The 22,961-nt window shown below is 38.6% G+C and overlaps 1 protein-coding gene across 1 annotated transcript; it reads left to right on the forward strand.

Annotated features, from left to right (window-relative positions):
• The first annotated feature begins 1,225 nt into the window (after positions 1-1,225).
• On the forward strand, positions 1,226-22,961 carry hspa4l (heat shock protein 4 like). Its single transcript, XM_036593894.1, has 19 exons — positions 1,226-1,616; positions 3,235-3,292; positions 3,399-3,539; positions 3,758-3,880; positions 4,754-4,853; positions 6,146-6,279; positions 6,417-6,661; positions 7,788-7,864; positions 7,937-8,088; positions 9,593-9,699; positions 11,543-11,676; positions 12,330-12,526; positions 13,693-13,770; positions 13,915-14,052; positions 17,242-17,367; positions 17,500-17,607; positions 18,165-18,284; positions 19,404-19,565; positions 22,033-22,961. The coding sequence occupies exons 1-19, from the start codon at positions 1,510-1,512 to the stop codon at positions 22,192-22,194; spliced, it is 2,469 nt and encodes an 822-aa protein (XP_036449787.1). The 5' UTR covers positions 1,226-1,509; the 3' UTR covers positions 22,195-22,961.

Raw genomic sequence — 22,961 nt, forward strand, 5'->3', positions numbered from 1 at the left:
ACCACTGCTCTTTAACCTGTATAATAATTTTGTGATTTGAATCAAATGTAACAGAGCAGAAAAACACTGCATGCCTGTATTATATAACTATGTGAAGATAATTCATTCTTAATTAATTATGTTTATGATTATTACTATTATTTAATAATGACACTATGCATAAATATTGATTCGATAGAGTAGGCAACATCTCACAGAGGGTATAATCAGTATAATAAATTATACTACTGTTTTTAATAATAATAATAATAATAATAATAATAATAATATTTGTAACATCCTGTCTTGCCCTGCTTTGTCATTCCATCTTTCTGTCTGCCTTTGTTTATCTTGCTTGTGTGTCTTGTTCCATGTGCTTTTGTTAATGTATTTCATGTGTTTTTGTTGTCGTTCTGGTCTTTGTCCCCCCGGTCCTGCCTTCTTGTCATCTGTCTCACCTGTCTGTTGCCCTGCCGTCTCATTAATCCCAGGTGTTTCTGTGTTTGTTCTATGTGTATTTATACCCCTGGTTGTGTGTTTTGTGTTTGCTCCATGTTTTGTTCTCACAGGCCCTGTTTTGGTTGTTTCTCTGTTGTTAACCAGTCATGTGCCTTTGTCTTTTGGTTTCTTTCTGTCAAAGTATTTTGTCATTAGTGTTCCTTATTTGTTTAGTCACTTTTGTAGTTCCATTTCCTTCAGCGTTTTCAAGAAATCAAAGGACTTGCACATGCATCTCCCAACATTACAATAATAATAATAATAATAATAATAATAATAATAATGATAATGTAGAAACGAGCTTTCCGGGTCTCTAAGAAATTCTGGATCTTTATCTTTTTAAAAAAAAGAATCTTAAGATTTTACATTTTAAATGTGTTTCATGGATTTTGTTTATTTTTCTGTAAAGCACACTGAGTTGACATTGTCATGAAAAGTGTGCTATATAAATAAAATGCATTATTATGATTATTATTTACTATAATTAATAATAGTAACAATAATAACAACAACAATAATAGTCTGTGTCAGTTGTCCTGATGTCAGTTTTTGCTCCTCTCTGATTGGCGGACCTCTCTGCCCGGTCATTCCTTGTGACGTAGGCTGTCTGCCTCTCTTTCGAGCTTCTAGATTTTTCCTCCTTATCTGGCGCGCTGCACCAATCGGGCCGTTTTTCGGTGTCCAGTAACCAATTATAGCAAACGGGGGGCGGTGTTTCAGGCTGTTCCAGTCTCCGGCCAACTGCGCAGGTTTGCCCACACTGCCGGTTGACAATATCGGTGGAGGCTGCAAGAATGCAGTAGAACCGTCCTCATCTAGGATTAGTGTGAAAGAGTTGGCTATAAAAAGCCTGGATTACATAACAGCTAGTGGCTCTTAGCTCGGTTGTAAGCGCACTGTCGAAACAACGGTAGTCACACATTTTAGGTTAGGGGTGGTGAGTTGTTCTCAGCCAGCTGCAACGGTGAAAAAAAGAAAAGAAAGGAACTGGAAGTAACAAGGGAAAAATAAAAATATTTTTTCCGCTCGAATATGTCTGTGGTAGGTTTTGATGTGGGTTTTCAGAACTGTTACATCGCTGTTGCCAGGAGCGGCGGTATTGAAACCATTGCTAATGAGTACAGTGACAGATGCACTCCGTAAGTACAGCCCAGCTTTGCCATCACTGGAAAACGATGCTGTGTTTTGTTACGCAATGTTTGCTGTAGCCGAGCTGGCAGTGTACCCACATACTCTGCTTCCCGGTCTGCAGCAGCGTTTTATTCTGCAGAGTCGTCATCAGGCTCTCCATATTTGACATTGCAGTGCGTGTTATTCTGTAGGGCAGTGATAGCTTCACTGCTAGCTGTTCCCTTTACATTTGAATTTTAAGGATGGAGCAGTGTTTTGCACAGTGTAATGGGGTGTATAAGTCAGAAGAGTGAGACATTGCTACGCCCTGACCGAGGAACAACCTGTCTTATGGGTTTCTGTCTTGCACACAAAATCCCCAGTGCTGGATTCACTCTGTGTTTATTCGTGTCCAGCTGGATTTAAATGAATGATGTGGGTGTTAAGTCAACACTGTAGGTGTTCATTCAGTTGTGCAGATGAATTCTGGCTCTTTGATGTTGTCTTTACAAAATACTAGACTCGCAATGTGCTGTTCAATAGTACACAGTTTTGGCAGTTTTCATACAATCAGTTGAGCTCTTTTAAGTGGAAGTATAATCGATCATTAGATCAAATTAGAAATATCTGAACCATGAATGACACATGTGACTGGATGGGGTTTTTGGCCCTGTCTTTACTTCCCCAAAAATGCAGGCTGAAATGCCTTGAAGAAACACGTGTCATCGCTTTTACACTGCATGCAGATGCTTGTGCTTCGCTATATGCTAAACCTGTGACATTGGATGCAGGACAGAGAGTCCTATTGTTTCCAGTGACTTTTTAGAAGTAGAAGAAGCCTATAGTGATTCACGGAGGCACAGGACCAGGAAAAGAAACACTGCAACAAGATCATGTGTCCTGCACCTAATCTCATATTTGTGTGATCGAATAGCAGCAGAACCCTCAGTCCATTTAAAAGTTGATATGATGTTGAGAAAAGCTGTGGTTGTTCCTGTTGGGCTGTCATGATATTCAACCCTTTTGTTTAGGTTTGTTATTAATAGTGTCATTATCTAAATGATTAGGTTATAATCACCGTAGTAACAAAACCCTGTATCTCTAACATAAAAACTTCATAGGAGGAAGAAACATTCTAAACTTAACAGTATCTTAATCCCAAGGAATAATGGATCATTTCTATTGGTTCATTCATCATAAAATAACCACAAAATGTTGAAGGGCAGATGGTGTTTTCACATGTTAAAAACATCAGGTTTTGATATGACAGCAATACGCTTCCTTTTTAATTTACAAAGCATTTGCTGTGTTCAAACTGTGTATTGTATATATCACTATTGTCTGTCTCAGATCTGGTCTTATTGCTCTAAGTTTCCGGTCTTCAGTAAACTCCCAATATAGGTTTAGGCATTAATATTGGATTACTATTACAAAGATTACATTTCTTTCTTTAGTTCTCTGATTGACCAAAGCTTGTGAAAGCAACACTGAAGGTGCTGTCCGAGGTGCTGTCTGGTGACCCCCCCCCTTGAGCAATCAGTATTGTCATCACTGGGGCAACAAGGGAGGATACAATGTCTCTTGTGTACTTGAGTATGACGGGTGCAATCACAATGATAAATTAATGAACAGCTTATTTTCCCACAGGGCCTGTGTTTCTCTGGCATCTAAAAATCGGACCATTGGAAATGCTGCTAAGAGTCAGGTACACATGCAGTTGCAGGTTCACAGTCTGCCTATCCTAAATGTTTAGGGACTGGCTGGGATTTTGGGAATGTAACATACTGAACAGAATGCATTTCTCCCTACAGATGATAACAAACTTTAAGAACACAGTTCATGGCTTTAAGAAGTTCCATGGTCGAGCATTTGATGACCCCTTTGTTCAGGGGGAGAGAGCCAAGTTACCTTACAGCCTTCACAAGTTGGCCAATGGCAGCGCTGGAGTAAAGGTGAGGTTTCTGACCCCTCCCCCCACCCCCCACCCCTCTTCCTTCACCCTCCCCTCCCCCGCTATGTAAATGCGCTACCTCAATCTTCCTGAAAACAAATTATGCAGATAGCTTTATTACATTGTTTTCCATGTTAAACTGCTTACTGTCTGTCTGGCTAATGATTTAGCAATGTACAGTTTTGAATAAGAGCAATCACTGTCAAATGGCATCTATAGGTTCGGTACCTGGATGAGGATAAGGTGTTCACTATGGAGCAGGTGACAGCCATGTTACTCACCAAGCTGAAAGAGACTTCTGAGAGTGCTCTGAAGAAGCCTGTGGTGGACTGTGTGATTTCTGTAAGTGGTCCCATAGACATTGTTTTGCCACACTGAAAAAAGTTTCATTACATTTAAAGGGAAACATTAAAATTTGTAACTATAACTTATATCTGTAAACATGCCTTAGCCTCCTCCTGCAGTGGTGCAACAAAATTCTCTAGAGTAAGATTTTCCAGTTTAAGGCCTCAGTAGACCACCTTCTGATGATGTATCTTAGGTGTTAGTAGGGGTTAAAAACTACACGTTCTGCAAAAAGTGTGGATACTTGTTTAAAATGCTTTTTCCGCTAGTAAGCTAATATTGAAGGAAGGAGGTCAAATATCACGTCTATATTTATTTGCCTCTATATCAGTGGCTGTGCTAGCAGTCAGGATTTGTTCATCACTCTGAGGGGGATTCCTAGTGGTTAAATGATGTATTTGCATAGTGCATGGTGGGTATTGACCTGTCCAGGGTGATTCCTGCCTTTTGCCCAATGACCACTGGGATAGGCTCCAGCACCCCATGCGACCCAGAAGCATAAGCGGCTTAGATAGTGTGTGTGATGCTGGGTATTGTAATGAAAGTAGATTGATGGATGAAACCACAGAAAGACACAAAATTGTGAATTCTGTCAAACTGATGAGGCTGAGGGATGCAATGCTGTGATAAACATAGCATATTACATGTTATTTTCAGGTCAACAAACCCATTTAATTCAAATGTGTAAATTAGTACCACATGAACAAACTATTGCCACAACAAACGTTTGATTGTAATTGTTTTAATGTAATAGATTTTGTTTATGCGGAAATGTCGATCACATTAGAATCAAATAAATTCAATGTGTCATGCTTTAGTGCATTTTTTTATGTAATGCTTGGAAGAGTTAGCCCTTTTTCTTTTGCGTAGGTCCCCAGCTTCTTTACTGATGCAGAGCGAAGGTCTCTAATGGACGCCTGTCAGATCGCAGGACTGAACTGCTTGAGACTGATTAATGATACGACAGCAGGTCTGTGAAGAAAAGCACAGTATCATCAAAATGATACCTTCTCCTGAGCTGCATGCACATGACAGCAGCCTTTTTTCAAATTGCACTGTAGTGGATACTGTAAGAATACTATAAGAAATACTCATTAGTAGAACATGCTGATTGGCCACGGTCCTTTAGAATGTCAGTTTGCCTTGATGACATGGTGCTGTCCATGGTGCTGCATTCCTCTTAACATCATGGTGAGTGTTGCGGCTGTGACTTTTGCAGGATCTGCCAGTTTGTATGCTTTGGAAAGGGTTTGAAAAGAATGTCCTTTAGTCTGACATTGCAAATAAATAATAAGTGGTTTAAGAGAAATTTCAATTCATGGATGGACGTGGACATAATACAACACTCTGTAAAATGTTGAGAGATTGTTTTATGATTAATCTTTTTCAGCACCAAGGACAGCACCATGGCCTCCAGCTATCTTAGCAGGGACAGTGATGTGGCACTCCTTACTGACAGGGAGTTAGATTACATTGTGACTTATATATGTTTTGATTTACTGTAGACACTTACTTCCATGCTACCTATTTTTCACATATTGAGTGCATAACCTATAACCAGCTTGTTTGAAAAGCGGATAATATGCATTATTAAAAGGGCCTGACTGATATAAAAATATTGTGGTCGGTACCGATTTTAGGAGGCTAAAAATTCTGAGAACTGTCAGTGTAGGCCAATATAATAATTCTTCGTCTTCTTCTTCTTCTTCTTCTTATTATTATTATTATTATTATTATAGCTGCTGCTGAGAATATGTGCTAAACAGTGAAACCTCAGTAGGGCTACCACCAAAATGGTCATAGTGCCAGAAAAGTCAAACAGTGAATCTCTCTCTCCTCTCCCTCTCCCTTAAAGCTGTAATCAGTATAATTATATGCCGAAGCAGTAGGGGCAAAAATAATTCTGATTGGAGTAAGCTGAATCCAGTATGTGATGACACAGTGAAACTGTCCTAAAAGAAGCAAAAGGACTATCTCACTCGTTTCTACCATCACTTCCCGGCAATGCTAAATATCAGTATATTATCAGCAAAAATTTCAAAGATGCCAATAAAACTGTGTCGTCAATATCAGCCAATATTATCAGCCAAACTATGTATCAGTCAGACCCCAATTATGAACAGATGAGACTTTTACTCTATCAGCAAGGCTTGTGTTGTACACTGTGCTATGTGGTATGCCAAAACATGTTTGTATAACATTTCTCTCAATCAATATCTGTTCTAAGAGATGGAGATAGAGAATTGTTGCTTCTTGTTGCAGTGGCTTTGGCCTATGGCATCTATAAGCAGGATTTGCCAAACCCAGAAGAAAAGCCGCGCAACGTAGTGTTTGTGGACATTGGTCACTCATCTTACCAAGTCTCAATTGCCTCCTTCAACAAGGGGAAACTGAAGGTCGGTCACGCTTTCAGCCTCATGAGCTAAGTGTATTTTCTAAGTTTAAATTGTAACTTCAGACGATTTCAGAAGAACCCTTCCTACTCCATGTACCCACTTGTGTAAAACTGCATGAACTCTTTCCCTTTTCACAGGTATTGGCAACAGCATTTGACCCATATTTGGGTGGCCGTAACTTTGACGAAGAATTGGTGGAGCATTTCTGTGAAGAGTTTAAGGGCCGTTACAAGTTAAATGTGAAGGAGAACCCTCGGGCCCTTCTGAGGCTCTACCAAGAGTGTGAGAAGCTGAAGAAGCTCATGAGTGCAAACTCTTCAGAGCTACCACTCAACATTGAGTGCTTCATGAACGACATTGATGTCTCGGGGAAGATGAATAGGTAAGGTTATAGAAACAGCATAATTTAAAAGGTTAATAACAGTGTGGCAGATTTCTGTGCTGGCTTCCACAACATGTTATACGTTAACCACCAGTAAAAAAAAATAGTAGTGAAATAATAGTTTACTTTTTTGGAGGTAGATTATAAATATAAATGGCATTCTGGCCTAGACTAGCATTTAACATGTTATTTGTCATGTTATGTAATATTGTGTAGCGCAGCATTACATCCTTCAGCCTCATGTATTTGTCAAAATCCATAATTTTGTATCCTTTTTGTGCTTTTGTCCATACATGTTCTCTCACTGCAATGCATTACACGTTACATAACATCTGGGAATCCCTCTCACAACAAAAAAGAAATCCTGACTGCTAGCACCGCCACTGATGTAGAGGCTAGTAAATACAGGTGTTATGTTTGTCTTCCTAGCAGAACTGATTGCTTATTTGGTTTCCTTCTGCACTTGCCAGCCCGCCCCCATGTATCCACCCCAGAGCTTGTAGTTTTTCAAAAATTCCTCCTACTTTCAAAATATATCATCAGAAGAAGGTTTTCCTAGTCTTTAATCTGGAAAATCACTCTAGAGATTGTGGCTCTGGTGTAGGAGGCGAGTAGGCTTTATCATTAAATGTTTCATTTTGGCTCAAATGGCACTTGAAGTGTTATTAGTTAAAATATGTCAACATGATATTTGAAGACATTTTCATGAAACATAATAATTATTACAATAATTAATTTCTCTGCGGTTTGATAAACTTTCAAAAAACCTAAAAACACAAGAGTACAGAGTTTTTTCCTTCAAAATGTCACATATTGCATTGAATCCAGTTACACAGTTTTTAGCTTCTGGCATTTTGGGATTCAAACTTGCAATCCCCTGACAGTAGAGCAAAACCTTAGACTGCTACACCACTAGAATGACTCTTCTAAAATTTCATTTTAATGAAACTTTCAGTTTGTTAGTGTTCTGGAAGTATTACCAGTATATACAAAATGGCCAGGAAAGTTTATCCTGACATAATTATTTGTGGTAATGATATCGTGTCATTATGTCACCCACCCTTATAACTCTAGTTCTATTGTTGGATTCTTTTATTCAGATGTTTGTGTCATTCTGATTTTACAGGAGTCAGTTTGAGGAGATGTGTGCTCACCTTCTGATGAGAGTGGAAGCACCACTGAAAGCAGTCATGGACCAATCAAGTAAGTTCAAATGAATGATTCTGCACAATCAGCATGCGTCACAGTAAGTAACTGCTTTGCTCTCTGTGACAGAGCTAAGCAGAGATGAGATCTATGCTGTTGAAGTTGTTGGTGGAGCCACTAGGATTCCAGCCATTAAAGAGAGGATTTCTAAGTTCTTCTGTAAAGACATCAGTACCACCCTGAACGCAGATGAGGCGGTGGCACGAGGATGTGCACTACAGGTGATATGTAGATATTTTACTTCACTTCTATCACTGGATATAAAGAGCCTGCAGTCCTACTAAACACTAGAACTTGCATGACTATTGCTTTTTTTTGGTCAACAAATTGTTCTGAAAAGTAGTTGAGTTGTCATTATCAAAATAAAAAAATGGGCATGAATGAAAAGTATTTTGTTATTAGCTTGCTAATAGGGGCTAGCAGCAGATTCTGTGTTTTTGTGTAGAGGTACAGAGAGAAATATATTCTGAAGAATTCACAAAAAACATCAAAACCATCAAAAAAATACTAATACTAGTTTTTTATGTACAGCTGCTGTAAGTAGTTTTACAACCTGTGTGGAGAAGTGAAGGTACTCTTCAGTAAGCTTGATGCTAACATAATGTAGTAATTTCTATAGCTGCTCTGCAGAAAACTAAAAATACATTCGATGCTTTGCTTAAAGAAAAAGCAATTCAAGTTCAAAGAAAAGCAAATTCAAATTTAATGCAAGTCTGTGGTGGGCACTTCTGGGGAGAATGCACCACTGGTTTTGAGATGTGAGGGATGCACTGCAAAATTGTTCTATTGTTGTATTTCAGTGATCTTCAGCCTCAGGCACTCTGCTCCCAGAAGTACACAGACTGTCCGATGTAAACTGTATGCTGTAATCACCACAGTTCTCAAAATCTCACTTCTCATGAAAATATCTGTGCTTTTGTGCCCTGTTTTATCAGTCTGGAAATAAATTATTTGTCAAAAGCAAGATCTGGAAAACATTCATGCTATTCCTGCTGTTTTTTGTTAACTAGTAAATGTGATTTCCTCAGTGTTTTCTGACAGTTATTTAATGTGAGTTTGTTTGCATTGTGTACGTGTTGCGCTAAATGGTCTGTATTTGGTTGTTTTGCATGTCAGTAAAATGGCCTTTTCCTATTAAAGTTGGCGCTTCTCGAAACCTACCTGGTCTGGCTTACGAGGCTGTACTTAAGCGCAGCTGTAGTGGAATTGGTTTCATTTCATGTAGAATGTTCCTACTAATTATATACTTTGAGCATTGTATTTAGCATTGTATTTAGTTGCTGTATGGCAGGCACTATGCTTTACTAGTCAGCTGTTGCCCACAGCAGTGACAAATGGATTTATTAGTCAGCTAGTCGTCCCTAACAAATACACTACAAAAGTCAATAAGACACATTTTCCTGTATATGTCTGCATTTGCCTTTTACATTTTAACATTCATAACATATACATTGACTCTGAAAAGTCTTTATAGTAAGTGCATTCTAAAATTCTTAAAAAAACACGGCACAATCTCTACAAAAGCTTGCGTTATGTGTACTTATGCATCTGGTTTTATCACCTTTTGGAGACGCAAAGGCGTAAATTGTCGTAGTGAACTATATATGCACTGATTTATATCACAACTTCTTCTTTATTGATGTTCATTATGTAATAGTAGTTGCATGTGCAGGCTAAATGTTCATCTGTGTGTGTGTGTATGTGTGTGTGTGTGTGTGTGTATAGTGTGCAATCTTGTCCCCAGCTTTCAAGGTCCGTGAGTTCTCCATCACTGATGTGGTGCCATTCCCAGTCACTCTTCGTTGGAAGTCTCCCACAGACGAGGGTGTAGGGTAAGAGGCTTTCCAGCCTAAAAGAGTAGGGCTCCTAAATCAAGTCAGTTATTTAAGCAATAGAACACGAGAGGTAGTGTGTTATTGCGAAATAAAATCACGGCTGTGATTTGGTCACCGTAGATCATCACAGCCCTTATGTTATTTGCAATAACACACGACATTGAGTGTTTTATTGCTTTTATACAACAGTTAAATAAATGAAGTAAGAAATAAATAAATTGGGCTGTGAACGTGGCATTTATTATGTTTAAATGTTAGCAATTCCTTCCGCCAAATTATAGTTCCTTAACAAGCAGCTTGTTGTTACATCAGAGTAACAAGCTCTGCTCACTCGCTGCACAGCCAGCAGTTCGTTCTCCAGCTACTTACACAGACCAACCTTCAAGTTGGGGAATTTAGTGTAGTCTCATCTTCAGAGTCTGACCAAATCGGCTGTCGGTCAAATGTAATCTTAAGAGTATCCATCAGTTTGTGCACAAAGTAAAAAGTAAAAACGTTCAAATGGCTAGAACGTCTCCTACAGCTGTCAAAGTCGTGGCTTAGCAACGGCGTCTCAGCGTAGTGATTCAGTGTTTGTGAAAAACCTGTGATGTTATGGCGAAATAACAGCACGGTTAGAACGCTTCTCAACCAATCAGCTTGCGTGGCCGGAACTAACTGTTGTTTAATAAGTGGTATTTCATGTCTTTGTTCTTGTTGTGTTATGATTAGGGGTGCACAATCAGAATCAAACAGAATCGAAATCGGCTGATTTTTGCTCGACACACGGTCGGCGATTGGCCGACTTATTTAAATCACTTTCAGTGTTCTGTGTTGCAATTTTATGATGTACATAATGTGTAAGTTTAGCTGTAGTTGGCTAGTTTTCATTGTAGTTTGCTAGTTTTCACTGAAGTCCATGCATTAACTAAGTAATTAGCCTTAGGATGTTTGGATGTAATAAACCAGTTAATTTACAAAGCTAATATTAGCACAGTTTTGACATTTGAAGCTTGTAAGACATATTTGTAACATACTCATACTCTTTACTTTGTTTGTTGTATATTTTACAGTAATTCCTTTTTTCAGTTTTTCAGCTGAATTCTAGTGGAGGAGCCTGTTAGATCTGCCTAGCTGGTTGTTAAACAAAATCACATTCTTTCGTAGGGTATGTTCAGAACTGTGCCAGGCCATTAATTTCATGTACACACAATTTCATGCACATGTATATGCATCTGTGAACTGTGTTTCAGATCAGTGTGTTACTTTAGCCTGCAACATGTGAGCTTTAGGTAAAAAAGTAAACAAAAAATGTTACAGTCTTTGTGGCCTGCTGCTTAAAAAGGCTAATACAGTTGGCACAAAAAATGGCCACCAGCCAATTTGGAAGCAAAGATATCGAAATGGGCCATGATCAGTGCACCCCTAATAGTGATAATAATGAAGTTTATTTAAAGTCATACTGTAAAGTGTTTTAAGTATCGTTATTATTAGTTTAACCTGTATCTTACCTTAACCTTTGGTGTTGCAGTTCCTTAACAGGATTAGTTAGTCTAGCTACAGCCACTGACAAAAAATATTGTTGATCTTGTTTTCAATATCAGTAAAAACAAAACTAAACCTATAAATAAAGTTATATTCTAAGCTTTATACAGATTTAATTAAATTCAAAGACAAAGGAAATTCAGGTTCCAGAGTGTGTTGTCCATAACAATTACATGTTAGAGAGCTGAAGGCTGTGTACAGGGATAAAAACTAATGTAAACAGACTGGAAAATGTTAGCCTTGAAACTATTTTTGTGTGCACTTACAGGCCAAGTTACCGTCTTGCACTGATCTTACGATTCCTTTTCCTTTATAGGGAGTGTGAGGTGTACACAAAGAACCATGCAGCACCTTTCTCCAAAGTGATCACCTTCCACAAGAAAGACCCTTTTGATCTGGAAGCCTTTTACAGCTCTCCACAAGATTTGCCATACCCAGACAGCAGAATAGGTGAGGTGCAGATTGGTGTTGTAAGGCTCTCTCCACATACAAGACTTATTCATCCCATTTGGCTGTAGTTACCATTTATGTAGACAATCCCATTGATACTACAGCATCTAGTGTATCTCAGCACAGCTGAAACAGGTGGGCTAAAAATAGCTAGCCTCAGAGGTGTTAAGCACCAGCGTCAGAGTTTACCCACCTGTCTGGTAATTAGGACTGAGACATTAGTTCTGTGAAGCACTGACTCCCACAAGAGTTATCACGTTTAGTCTTTCAGCTTCCAAGTTATTCTCCCTGTGAGTCTGGCTTTGTGTCTTTTTAAGGGTGTACTATACTGTAGATCATGTGGCCTCTTCTTAAGTAATAATCACAACTGTCACAAATACTAGACTAAATCTGTTTACTCTAATAATTCACATAGAGATTCTTATTTCCAAAAAAATTACTATTTTGGAATCTTTGAGGCTATGCATGATGTGTTATTATTCTTTGACCTTTTTAAAGCTTTGACGATTACTTAATCAAAATAATTGGTAGCTTACTCGATTGCTTCTGTAATCAATAGTGACCATCCTAATCACAGCGTAAAACAGATCTAATAAGAAATTCTCGACATACTGTCCTTTGCACTTGTCTCATTTCTCTCTCTGTCCGTGCAGGCCGCTTCACTGTCCAGAATGTTATGCCCCAGCCTGATGGAGACAGTTCAAAGGTCAAAGTGAAAGTGCGTGTAAACGTGCATGGCATCTTCAGTGTGTCCAGTGCCTCTCTGATCGAGAAGCAGAAGGGAGAGGCAGAGGATGTGCAGATGGAGGCAGAACCCACTGTTCAGAATGAGAGCAGGCCAGAGGACCAGGTTGGAAATAGCCTCCGTACCACCTCTCCCTTTATCCCATCTGTAACTGAATTAGCAGAACATGGGAATGTAATGAATAGATGAAATATTGAACATGAAATTACTTTTAAACATAAGATGCTTAAAAGAGCAAATGCACCCATAGTGACCCGGCATTCATAGTTGGGCCTTATTTGTCTTGTATGTATACTATACATTAGGGAAATTATCAATATACAAGATGTATAATTTGATTCAATACGATATAATGGGGTCTCTTCTTTCGATAAAACATTTTTTATTTTTCACTAAAGCAAAAATAAGGGCTGTCTGAATTAGGGCTGCATGGTATGGACATAAAATACCAAGTCTGATAAAGCTTGACATCACAATGACGATATGAGGTGCAATAAATTATTACTTATTGAAACAGTGTGCCTCTAACTAGATGTGCAAATACAGGCTTTATTTTTTTCCTCTGTAAACGAAAATGTAACTAACCTCTCTTTTTAGCAAATTGCAGGAAAAAAAAACTAAATTACAGAAGCATCATTAACTATTGTGCAAAATAAAAATAACAATATTCTAATATCTACTTTCATCAAAATCTTCCATTTTTGTGCACAGTGAAGCTGCACAAGGACACACAGTGTCGCTGATGTGAAGCACTGCTGATGTGAAGGTTTTTTGCTGATGTGAAGGTTTTTTAGCTAAAAGTTATTTGCACTCCGTATAGCAGATCAGGGTTCAACCCTAGCACAGGTGGTGCACTTGTCGGGCCTCTAATGCTGTGCTCTGGCCTTTCAAATTAAGTTACTTAGGCGCTGCAGGAAGTTATTTGACTCAACCGTGTGTTTGTCGCAAGAACTCATATCGCAATACAGACAAAAATTTGATTTATTGTTCTGCCCTAGCCTGAATATGTGCCTTGTATCAACAGTTTACATGGACACTCGGGGTGTAACAATGCATGTTGTCAGGTTTGATGAGGTCAAAAGAGGTCAATTTGAGATTCAATTTGTTTTTTGATATTTTGTGTGTTAAAAGTGTCCTGCTCTACAGAGCTCCTTTCATAAGGAAACACGAGTGTGTGGGAATTGCAATTAGTAATTTAGAATTTAAACTGAATGCTTGACATAACCAGGCTCATGTGCCATAAATGTTGATGAGGTTTCTTTGTTTTCCAGACTAAAATGCAAGTGGACCAGGAGGGCCAAGGTGAGCAGCCCAATGAAGAGGGGAAAGCATCAAGTTCTAATAACAAGGTACAACTACAAATGCAATATATGTCATTGTTGACCTACTGGGTCTTTTGAGGCATCATACAAGTGAAGTGTTTGTTATTTCTGCATACTTGATGTTTCATTTCTATGTGCTTTATTTATACTCTCTATTTGATTTTTTTAAAGGAGGGAGTGTCCTGTGAAAAACAAGAGCAGGGCTGCAGCAAACCCAAGACAAAGGTAAAGAGCATTGATCTACCCATCCTGACCAATACCATCAGACAGCTGGACAGAGAGCTGCTGAACAACCTGGTGGAAGAGGAGGTGAGGTTGATTTTATTTTGCAGATTGATTCACTTTAGCAAAAGACTGAACCCACAGAGACTTTAAAGGGGAATTCCACCAGTCATCCATCAATTTCTATATAGTTTATATTGCCTTCAGGGTGTCTTGGTATAAAATGGCACATTGTAGAGAAACTTACTGACTCAGATTTGTTTACAGTGGTGGTGGCAGGACACCAAGTTTTACATGTAATGTTGATAATGGTAAAATAGTGGTAAATCTGAAAAAAAAAAAAAAAACGTTTTCTTTAGGTATTATTTTGCCTTATAAGGTCTGCATATCTCTCTCAACCATGAATAGATTGAAAAATACATTTTATGCCAAAACGCTATCTCAAAACTATTGTAAAACAATATCTCAGGCATCAGGCAGTGTATTTCTAACAATTTTGTACAATAATTTTCTTTGAAGGAAGCTTTTAGAGACATTAAACTCTATCTAAATGTCTGGTTCCTTTTATCACCACTTTGAACAATTCTCACATGACAGTTTTCTCTAAAATGACACATTTCACATCAAAACTGTCTGAATGACTTTATTTGCACCTTAATTATTTAACTGTGCAGAAATCTTTAAAAGTCAGTGCAATGCCCTTTTACATTTGCAGAATTTATCCCAATAATGCAAACAGTGTGCTTACCCTGCTTTGTATCAGTAAACTCTGAGCTACACCTGGCATGTCCCTGAGGTTCTGTTCAAATATTTGCTGAGCATAACATTTTTACAAAAGATGTGCTTCGCTACTGTTTACAAATGAAATGAGGGATTTAGCTTTTGTCCTATATATACATGGCTGAGCTCAGTTCAGACCTCAGGGAATGGATATTAGTAGCTGGTTACGTCAGTGCGAAGGCAGCCCACCTCTGGGCTTTGGGCTCTTATCTCTCTTTCCTCTTCTCTTCCCTTATCAGGCTGCATGCCGTGTCTTTCAGTTTGAGCCTCTTGGTTCAGTTCTGTAGTGCAGCATTGTATCCCTCAGCCAGTTTCACAGAATTCACAGTTTTATTGTTTTCATGTCTTTGCTCATCAGTTCTCAGTTCTCTTACTACAATATCCAGCATACATCACACAAATGCATCATACAATCACTGGCAATCCCTGTGGTGTCAGCTAATCCTGACTGCTAGACTAGCTTCTTTGTCAAAGACACAATTTAGTTCATTAATGCCATTAATTCATAGTAGTGACGTTAGCTGTCTGGCTTCCTTCTGCAATTGCCAGATAACAAACTAAAGACATTTCAAATAACTCACCTCAAAAAATCCACCCTAAAGCCCTTTAGTTTTTTTAAAAGCTTGTTTGGTGTTTGATGTTTGATGTACTCAAAATGATGTTTGATGTTTGATGTACTCCAAATGATGTTTGATGTACTCAAAATGAGTAGTGTTCATTCTTGCCCAGAGTGTCCCTCATCTCCTGTAGCCTGATCCAAACTGCTTCTCTATCCCAGTGATAAGAAGAAACAGATATGGAGAAAAGGAATGATTGAATTCAGTTGTTTAGCCACACTCATTCCTAAGGTGTATAAAATCAAGCACATATCTAAGCAAATTCCATTGACAAACAATGGCAGTAGAATGGCTTGTACTGAAGGTGTCCCTATTCTTTAGGCCTTACAGTGTACAGGCCTCTTGTAAATCCATAGCTCTTATAAAATTTGAAACTAAAGAATATTGAAAGTTTTGAACTAAAGACTGTGTAAAAAGAGAAAGAAAAGAAAGAACAAGTACATGACTTTAGTACCTTTTCCCAATGTCAATATACACTGCCTGGCCAAAAAAAAGGTCACACACTAATATTTCGTTGGACCGCCTTTAGCTTTGATTACGGCACGCATTCGCTGTGGCATCCTTTCCACAAGCTTCTGTAATGTCACAACATTTATTTCTGTCCAGAGTTGCACTAATTTTCCCCCAAGATCTTGTATTGATGATGGGAGATTTGGACCACTGCGCAAAGTCTTCTCCAGCACATCCCAAAGATTCTCAATGGGGTTCAGGTCTGGACTCTGTGGTGGCCAATCCATGTGTGAAAATGATGTCTCATGCTCCCTGAACCACTCTTTGACAATTTGAGCCCAATGAATCCTGGCATTATCATCTTGGAATATGCCCGTGCCATCAGGGAAGAAAAAATCCATTGATGGAATAACCTGGTCGTTCAGTATATTCAGGTAGTCAACTGACCTCATTCTTTGGGCACATAACATTGCTGAACTTAGACCTGACCAACTGCAGCAACCCCAGATCATAGCACTGCTCTCACAGGTTTGTACGGTAGGCACTAGGCATGATAGGTGCATCACTTCAGCTGCCTCTCTTCTTACCCTGATGCACCCATCACTCTGGAACAGGGTAAATCTGGACTCATCAGACCACATGACCTTCTTCCATTGCTCCAGAGTCTTTATGCTCCCTAGCAAATTGAAGCTGTTTTTGTTAGCCTCACTGATAAGTGGTTTTCTTAAGGCTACACAGCTGTTTAGTCCCAATCCCTTAAATTCCCTTCGCACCGTGCGTATGGAAATGCTCTTACTTTCACTATGAAACATATCTCTGAGTTCTACTCTTGTTTTTCTGATTTGATTTCACCAAACGTTTAAGTGATCACCGATCATGATCATTCAAGATTTTTTCTGACCACATTCCTTCCTCAAAGATAATGTTTCCCCACTGTCCTTCCACTTTTTAATAATGCGTTGGACAGTTCTTAACCCGATTTTAGTAGTTTCAGCTGTCTCCTTAGATGTTTTCTCTGCTTGATGCATGCCAATAATTTGACCCTTCTGAAACAGATTAACATCTTTTCCACAACCACAGGATGTGTCTTTCAACATAGTTGTTTAACAAATGAGAAGTTACTACATCAGTTAGGGTTTAATAACGTGTTGCCAGCTGAAACATAATCATCTATGCAGTAATTATTCAATGGGAGGCTCTTACCTAATTGCTTAGTTAAATCCAGGTAGTGACCTTTTTTTGGCCAGGCAGTGTATAATACAATAATATCTAACTGTAATTGTAATGTTGCCTCTGAGACACATTTCTGGCATGTAGGTTATCTATGCTGTGTATTTTGTCTCTCCTGACCTATAAATAATACAGTGTAACCCAGTCCATTTTTCAGCTATTATATCTTGGTGACTGTAATTTATACTTTTCCTTTTAGAGGAAAATGATTATTCAGGACAAGCTGGAGAAGGAGAGGAATGATGCCAAGAACGCTGTGGAGGAGTATGTGTATGACCTGCGAGACAAGCTGTGTGGAATCTATGAGAAATACATCACTGAAGATGTGAGAATATCACCTCTGTAATCATTTATAGCACAAACTAATCATCTGGGACTCTGCTTCACTCTGTTCCACATATGTTATACTGTATGTAAATTATTTTGATATTCTCATTTGTTGTGTATGTGTGTGCAGGAGAGTAGCAGACTTACTCTAATTCTTGAGGATACAGAGAACTGGCTGTATGAGGAGGGAGAAGACCAGGAAAAACAGATCTATCTAGATAAACTGGCTGAGCTCAAAGTAGGTGACTCTGCTGCTTAGTCTCTGTTTAAGGGGCCTGTATCCTAAATTTTTCTTATTTTGTATTTTTTTGCTTGAGGTCCACTTATAGCATTTGTGTGGTTTTATGTACCAAAATGGCCACAATTAATATTTACATGACCATTTCCCAACCTCTCTTTATCACTTATAATTAAACACTGTTTTTGTTACTGTTCCCTTAAGACTGATGTAAGGTCAGTGAACTCCTCTGTATTGTGCCTCATTCAATAGTCAGAGATAAAACAGTGTGGTCTAAATAGGTGGGTATATGGTACATGTTGCAGTATAGTTTCCATGTATGGACAGAGGAGTGAATGGTATTTTCAAACTTGAACTCCTCACTTTTTGGACCTTCTAATAAAATGAAGCAAATGCCTCATTCTGATGATGTTTTGCTTTGTTCATACTGAAATAAAAATCTTGAAATAGCTATAGTACATTTGCGTTTTTACTAAAAGAAATATTTGCATGGATTATCAACATAAATGTTTTTGTTATTTTTGTGCATACATTAGTATTATTGTGCTTTTTTGTAGAGGTTTGGGGAGCCCATTGAAGAGCGTTACAGAGAGCATGAGGACAGGCCACGGGCTTTTGAAGAACTGGGCAGAAAAATCCAGCTGTTCCTGAAAGTTGTAGAGGCATATAAGCAGAAGGTAAATTGGCTGGCTTGGAATTGCATCTGATATTGAGATATTGACCAGCTGATTCAAATGTGTAACTAAAATGTGTGTCCAGCAGCCTGAACACAAACACTATATGTCATGATTCAGTACTGCGCAAAAGAACTCTAACAAAATATGTAAAGCCATTAATCTGGGCACTAAGCATTTATTTTGTTAAAAAAAACACTACCATACATATAAATACACGTAAAAAACTAAACAATACATTGTGATTTTATATGTGAGTGTGTTAGCTTAATCATTTCCAAACCTCTCCTTGAGGAAGCCAATACGTAGTTCAGCTAATCAGTCTTTTATTAAATTAAATCAGGTGCTGCTGGTGAATTTAACGAATCCAAGCAGGAGCACACATGATCAGTTCTTTGAATGAGACTAACTGAGCAAATAAGTGGAATCAGGTGAGCTCCCGCTTGTTTAGAATGAAAACCTGCAGCCTAACTGCAGAGAAGATTGGACACCGCTGCTGTAGAATGCAATGTATATCGTGTACTGTATTTTGCTAAATATCTGTTATGGTATTTCTCCTCTGGGCGAAGTTTACCACCTCCTGTTAAAGCTTTTTAATGGCTTCTCTGAGGATCACTGCACTGCTGGGACTGGCCTAATTACTTTCACAATCTTGATTATTTTCATCGTCGATGGCCTGCTCATTGGGTCTTGTTTAGTTTCCCCATAGCACAGTGTGCTTGCCTTATTGGGTCAGTGTCCTATCATAGTATAAGAATAATTAAGCATTTTTGCTTTCGTACTCCCTTTGCATTTTTTATATATATGAATAAATATGCATTGCTAATATGTAGTAATCTGATGCCGGTGTATGACTTCATGTGCATCCATTATGAGTTTTTTTTAAATATTTAATGAGAATTAGGGCCTTAGTATTTGTCTTGATTACAACAATGAACTGTGTGGTACTTGCAGAAGCACAGAAGAGATAGAGGAATGCTCTGAACTCAAAATGTCACATTCTACATCCAAAAAACACCCAGTGATGCATATCGATTATGAATGTGGAGCTGCTTGAAGTGGTGGGAAAAGGTGAAATTGTGAATGATCAAGTTTGACAAAAAAATATGTTTTGAACTTCAGGATGAGAACTACCAGCATTTGAACGCTGAGGAGATGATCACTGTGGAGAAGAGTGTGAATGAGGCCATGAGCTGGATGAACACCAAGATGAACGCTCAAAGCAAACTCTCCATCGCTCAGGATCCCGTAGTGAAAGTAGCAGAGATCATTCAAAAGATTCGGGTGAGTTAAACCATTAACAGTAAAAGAGTTAATGTCATGACAAGCGGATGTGGACAGGTGTCATAAAGTCAGAGACACCTGTGTGGCGCTGTCATAATCACTCGATTAAGCTTGATTACTTGATTATTGTTTAAAGAAGCTGTACTTTTTTCCAATGTAATATTGCTCCCTCTGCTGTTTGACAACTTGTTAGACAAATTTAAAGAGCATTAAAAACAAAAAAAAAACTTTTAACACCTTAAATTAGTATTTGTATTATGTATTTTACTTTTTCATTTACTCCTCTGTGAAGAACAGTTCATGTTCTGGGTGTGATTCTGTATACTAATAACCACTGCTTTCATTGGAAGTCTTAGTAGGCGGGGTAGGGTAGGGGATCTGGCCTTTGTGTGGTAGAACGTTCCACAAAGGCTGCCGCAGACTGCAGTATAGAGAGACCATACACATGTTTAAATTTGTTTATACAGAAACACCATATACAGTCATTTGCTAAGATAATGCTAATTTACACTAGCCTGATAACAGGGATTTGACTGTTACGTTAGCACCAAGCTAATGATGGTGAATGTTGACGTTTTAAAGAAGGTCTCTAGATTATATTCACATGTTTTAAGTTCTTAAAAGACACTTAAGTAACACATTCTTTACTTTGGATGTTGGCTCCTTCAGTAAAGATTTATACCTAAAGTCTGTCGCTGAATATTGTTGGAGCCTGTTAGCTTAGCTAAATGCCCAGCTTCCTCTAGTGAGGACAGAATATATTCCAGTTTGTCAACAGCAAGTCTGGTAACATCCACGAAGAAGATGAATACAGAAGTTTAATGTTTGTAATATGTGACATTATACATTGCTGTTTTCCACTGTCCTGTCCATCAAAGACATTTGTGTATGTCAAACGGCTGAGAGTTGGTGATAGTGTGAAGGGTGTGTGAGTGGGTGTGTTTGTTTGAGTAGGGCAGGTTTGTTCGATGTGACACAGAATCACATGCTTTCTGTAAAAATTAAATGCTCCAAAATGGCAGAGACTTCACATTTCACAGTTTCTTGGATGGTAGATGCAAGGACAAGTAATGTATATGTGAGCTGGCAAGGAAAATGCAGTTTTGTTTACTAGGTCTTGGTTTTAAATAGCCAACTAAAATTTACCTTCAATGATGACTGAAGGAGGGGTGAGAATCTGAGAACTTGGGCTGGAGTGCTGGTTGACATCTACTTTAAGAGCTACCCACACCCCACCCCACCCCCTCTACATGAACAGAGGTAGGACAGAGAGATAGTACTGAGGAATAGGGAGGAGATTTGGAGGTGAAGAGCTGCAACAACTTCATTACAGGAAATGGAAGGTAGAGAGTGAAATTTATAGGGCATTAGATTGGAAGGAGGACAAGATTCAGGCATGGTCCTCCTCCCAAACTTCAATTATTTCATAACCCATTTCAAATTTTCCTCCTGCAGGCACTTGCACAGATAGACTCTAGTGGGGGCTTGAGCCTCTGCATTTCCACCCTCAGACTGTAAAAGTGCCCCCTTGGTCAGCGTTTATAATAATAATTGTCTTTTATATGATCGTTCTTTAAGATCCCTCTGGTGCAGTACTGACCTCTTGTGGAGATTTCACCTCTCTTAACTCCAGCCTATCACAGATGCACTCCTCACCACAGTGCTGGAAATCATGCCAAATAACACTGATAATGTCTTTTAAAAGTGGCGTTTTCTGGTTCACAATCCAAACGTAAGGTCGGCAGTAAGGGGTGCTGAAAGCTCGCTAGACCAAGTTTGTGTTACTGTAAAGAAAACAGATTTATTCTGTGGAGCTCTCAATAATAATTAGATCGCATAATGTGTAACGTTACAGCCTTGTATGATGGAGACTGGCGTTCAATACCTGTTTAAGTAGCAGAGCTACAAATTTAGCCTGCTTTGAGAAAACATTTGCTTTCCTGTGAAACATGATTATATTCTCTCTCTTGATAAGAGTGTCTGCTACAGCCTTATGCAAATGTTTTAACACTCTCTGGTCAAATTACATATTTGTTGGCTTTCAAAGTGAAAATAAGTTAACACATCCTGTACAGAGAACTTAAATTGCCAATTGTTCTGCAAATATTAGTGCTTAATTTCTAGTTTTTTTTCCACAGCATGTTCAGTTCACCTTATAAACAGTAACCATGTAATGAAATGTGCAGAGGTGTGTTCTCTGTGGAGGATGTGTACTTATTTTCCTGAACAAAACATATAATTTGACCAGGAGTGCCCAAACCTTTGCATATGACTGTATATGCTGTTGATTAATTTAAGTTAAATTTACGTTCAGGTTGCCTTTTTTACTCTTGAGCTCCTGCCCTCCATAAAGACTTTGCACAGGCCGGTCTTTCTTTTTTCTTTCAAATGACTCAATTACTGATATAATTGACAGTGACAGCCTGTATGCTTTAGTAAAGACTATATGTTCCTGTGTCATTTTCAGGAGCTAGAGGAGGTTTGCAATCCTGTGGTGAACCGACCCAAACCGAAAGCTGAAGAGCCAGCAGAGGACAACGCGGCTCACAATGGCCCTGCAGCAGGACAAGGGGCAGATGGCAAGGGCAGCCAACAGACAAAAAACCCTGGAGAAATGGAGGTGGACTGAACATCTGCCTATCCAGCCTTCCTGTCATTCTCACTGACGCCACCATCAGACCCTCACAACTGACTCTGAACCTGTAGCCAGTACCATTCTCTCTGTGTCCACAGCTCAGTTGGCTGTATTCGCACATCTGTTTGTTTAAGTCTGCTCTCCTATCAGTTTTCTATTGTACTTGACAGTTTGGAGTCAGGCTATCCTTTGAATGTTACAGCTATGTGTGGAAGTAGGTGCAGGGTTAGACATCCATGATAGTATCATATAAATTAGTTGTAGCTTAAAAGTGGAAACAATGCTGCCACTTTCAACAAATCGTACTATTCCTAAGACAATGTGATAACTGCATTCTGAGCAATCCAAAGCGCTAGTTCTCTCAAGAGGTGAATTGTATTGCACATTAGCCTGTTCTGAGAACATGAATAAATTAATGCTTGATCAATCGTTAAGGTTGAGGCAACATGAGCAAATATGTATGCAATGATACATATATATAATATATACAGTATATATTTGTATTTAATACATGAATTTCAAAAGGATGTGTGTTGACTAGGACCTGTAAATATTATTTTAGTAATTTGAATTTATCAGTCAATAGGTGTGTATATAAGGGTACAGTCCTAGTGTTGAAATCGTGATGCTTCCAGCTCCATATTGTCATTTAAAAATAGAATATAATGAGCTGTTTATCTCCTTTTACCTTTCATGCATTTCTCCATATCAAGTGATGACATTTGGCAATGGCATCTAATAAAAGCAACTTCATGATCAAA

This window comes from Colossoma macropomum, unplaced genomic scaffold, assembly GCF_904425465.1.
Source record: "Colossoma macropomum unplaced genomic scaffold, Colossoma_macropomum, whole genome shotgun sequence".
NCBI lineage: Eukaryota > Metazoa > Chordata > Actinopteri > Characiformes > Serrasalmidae > Colossoma > Colossoma macropomum.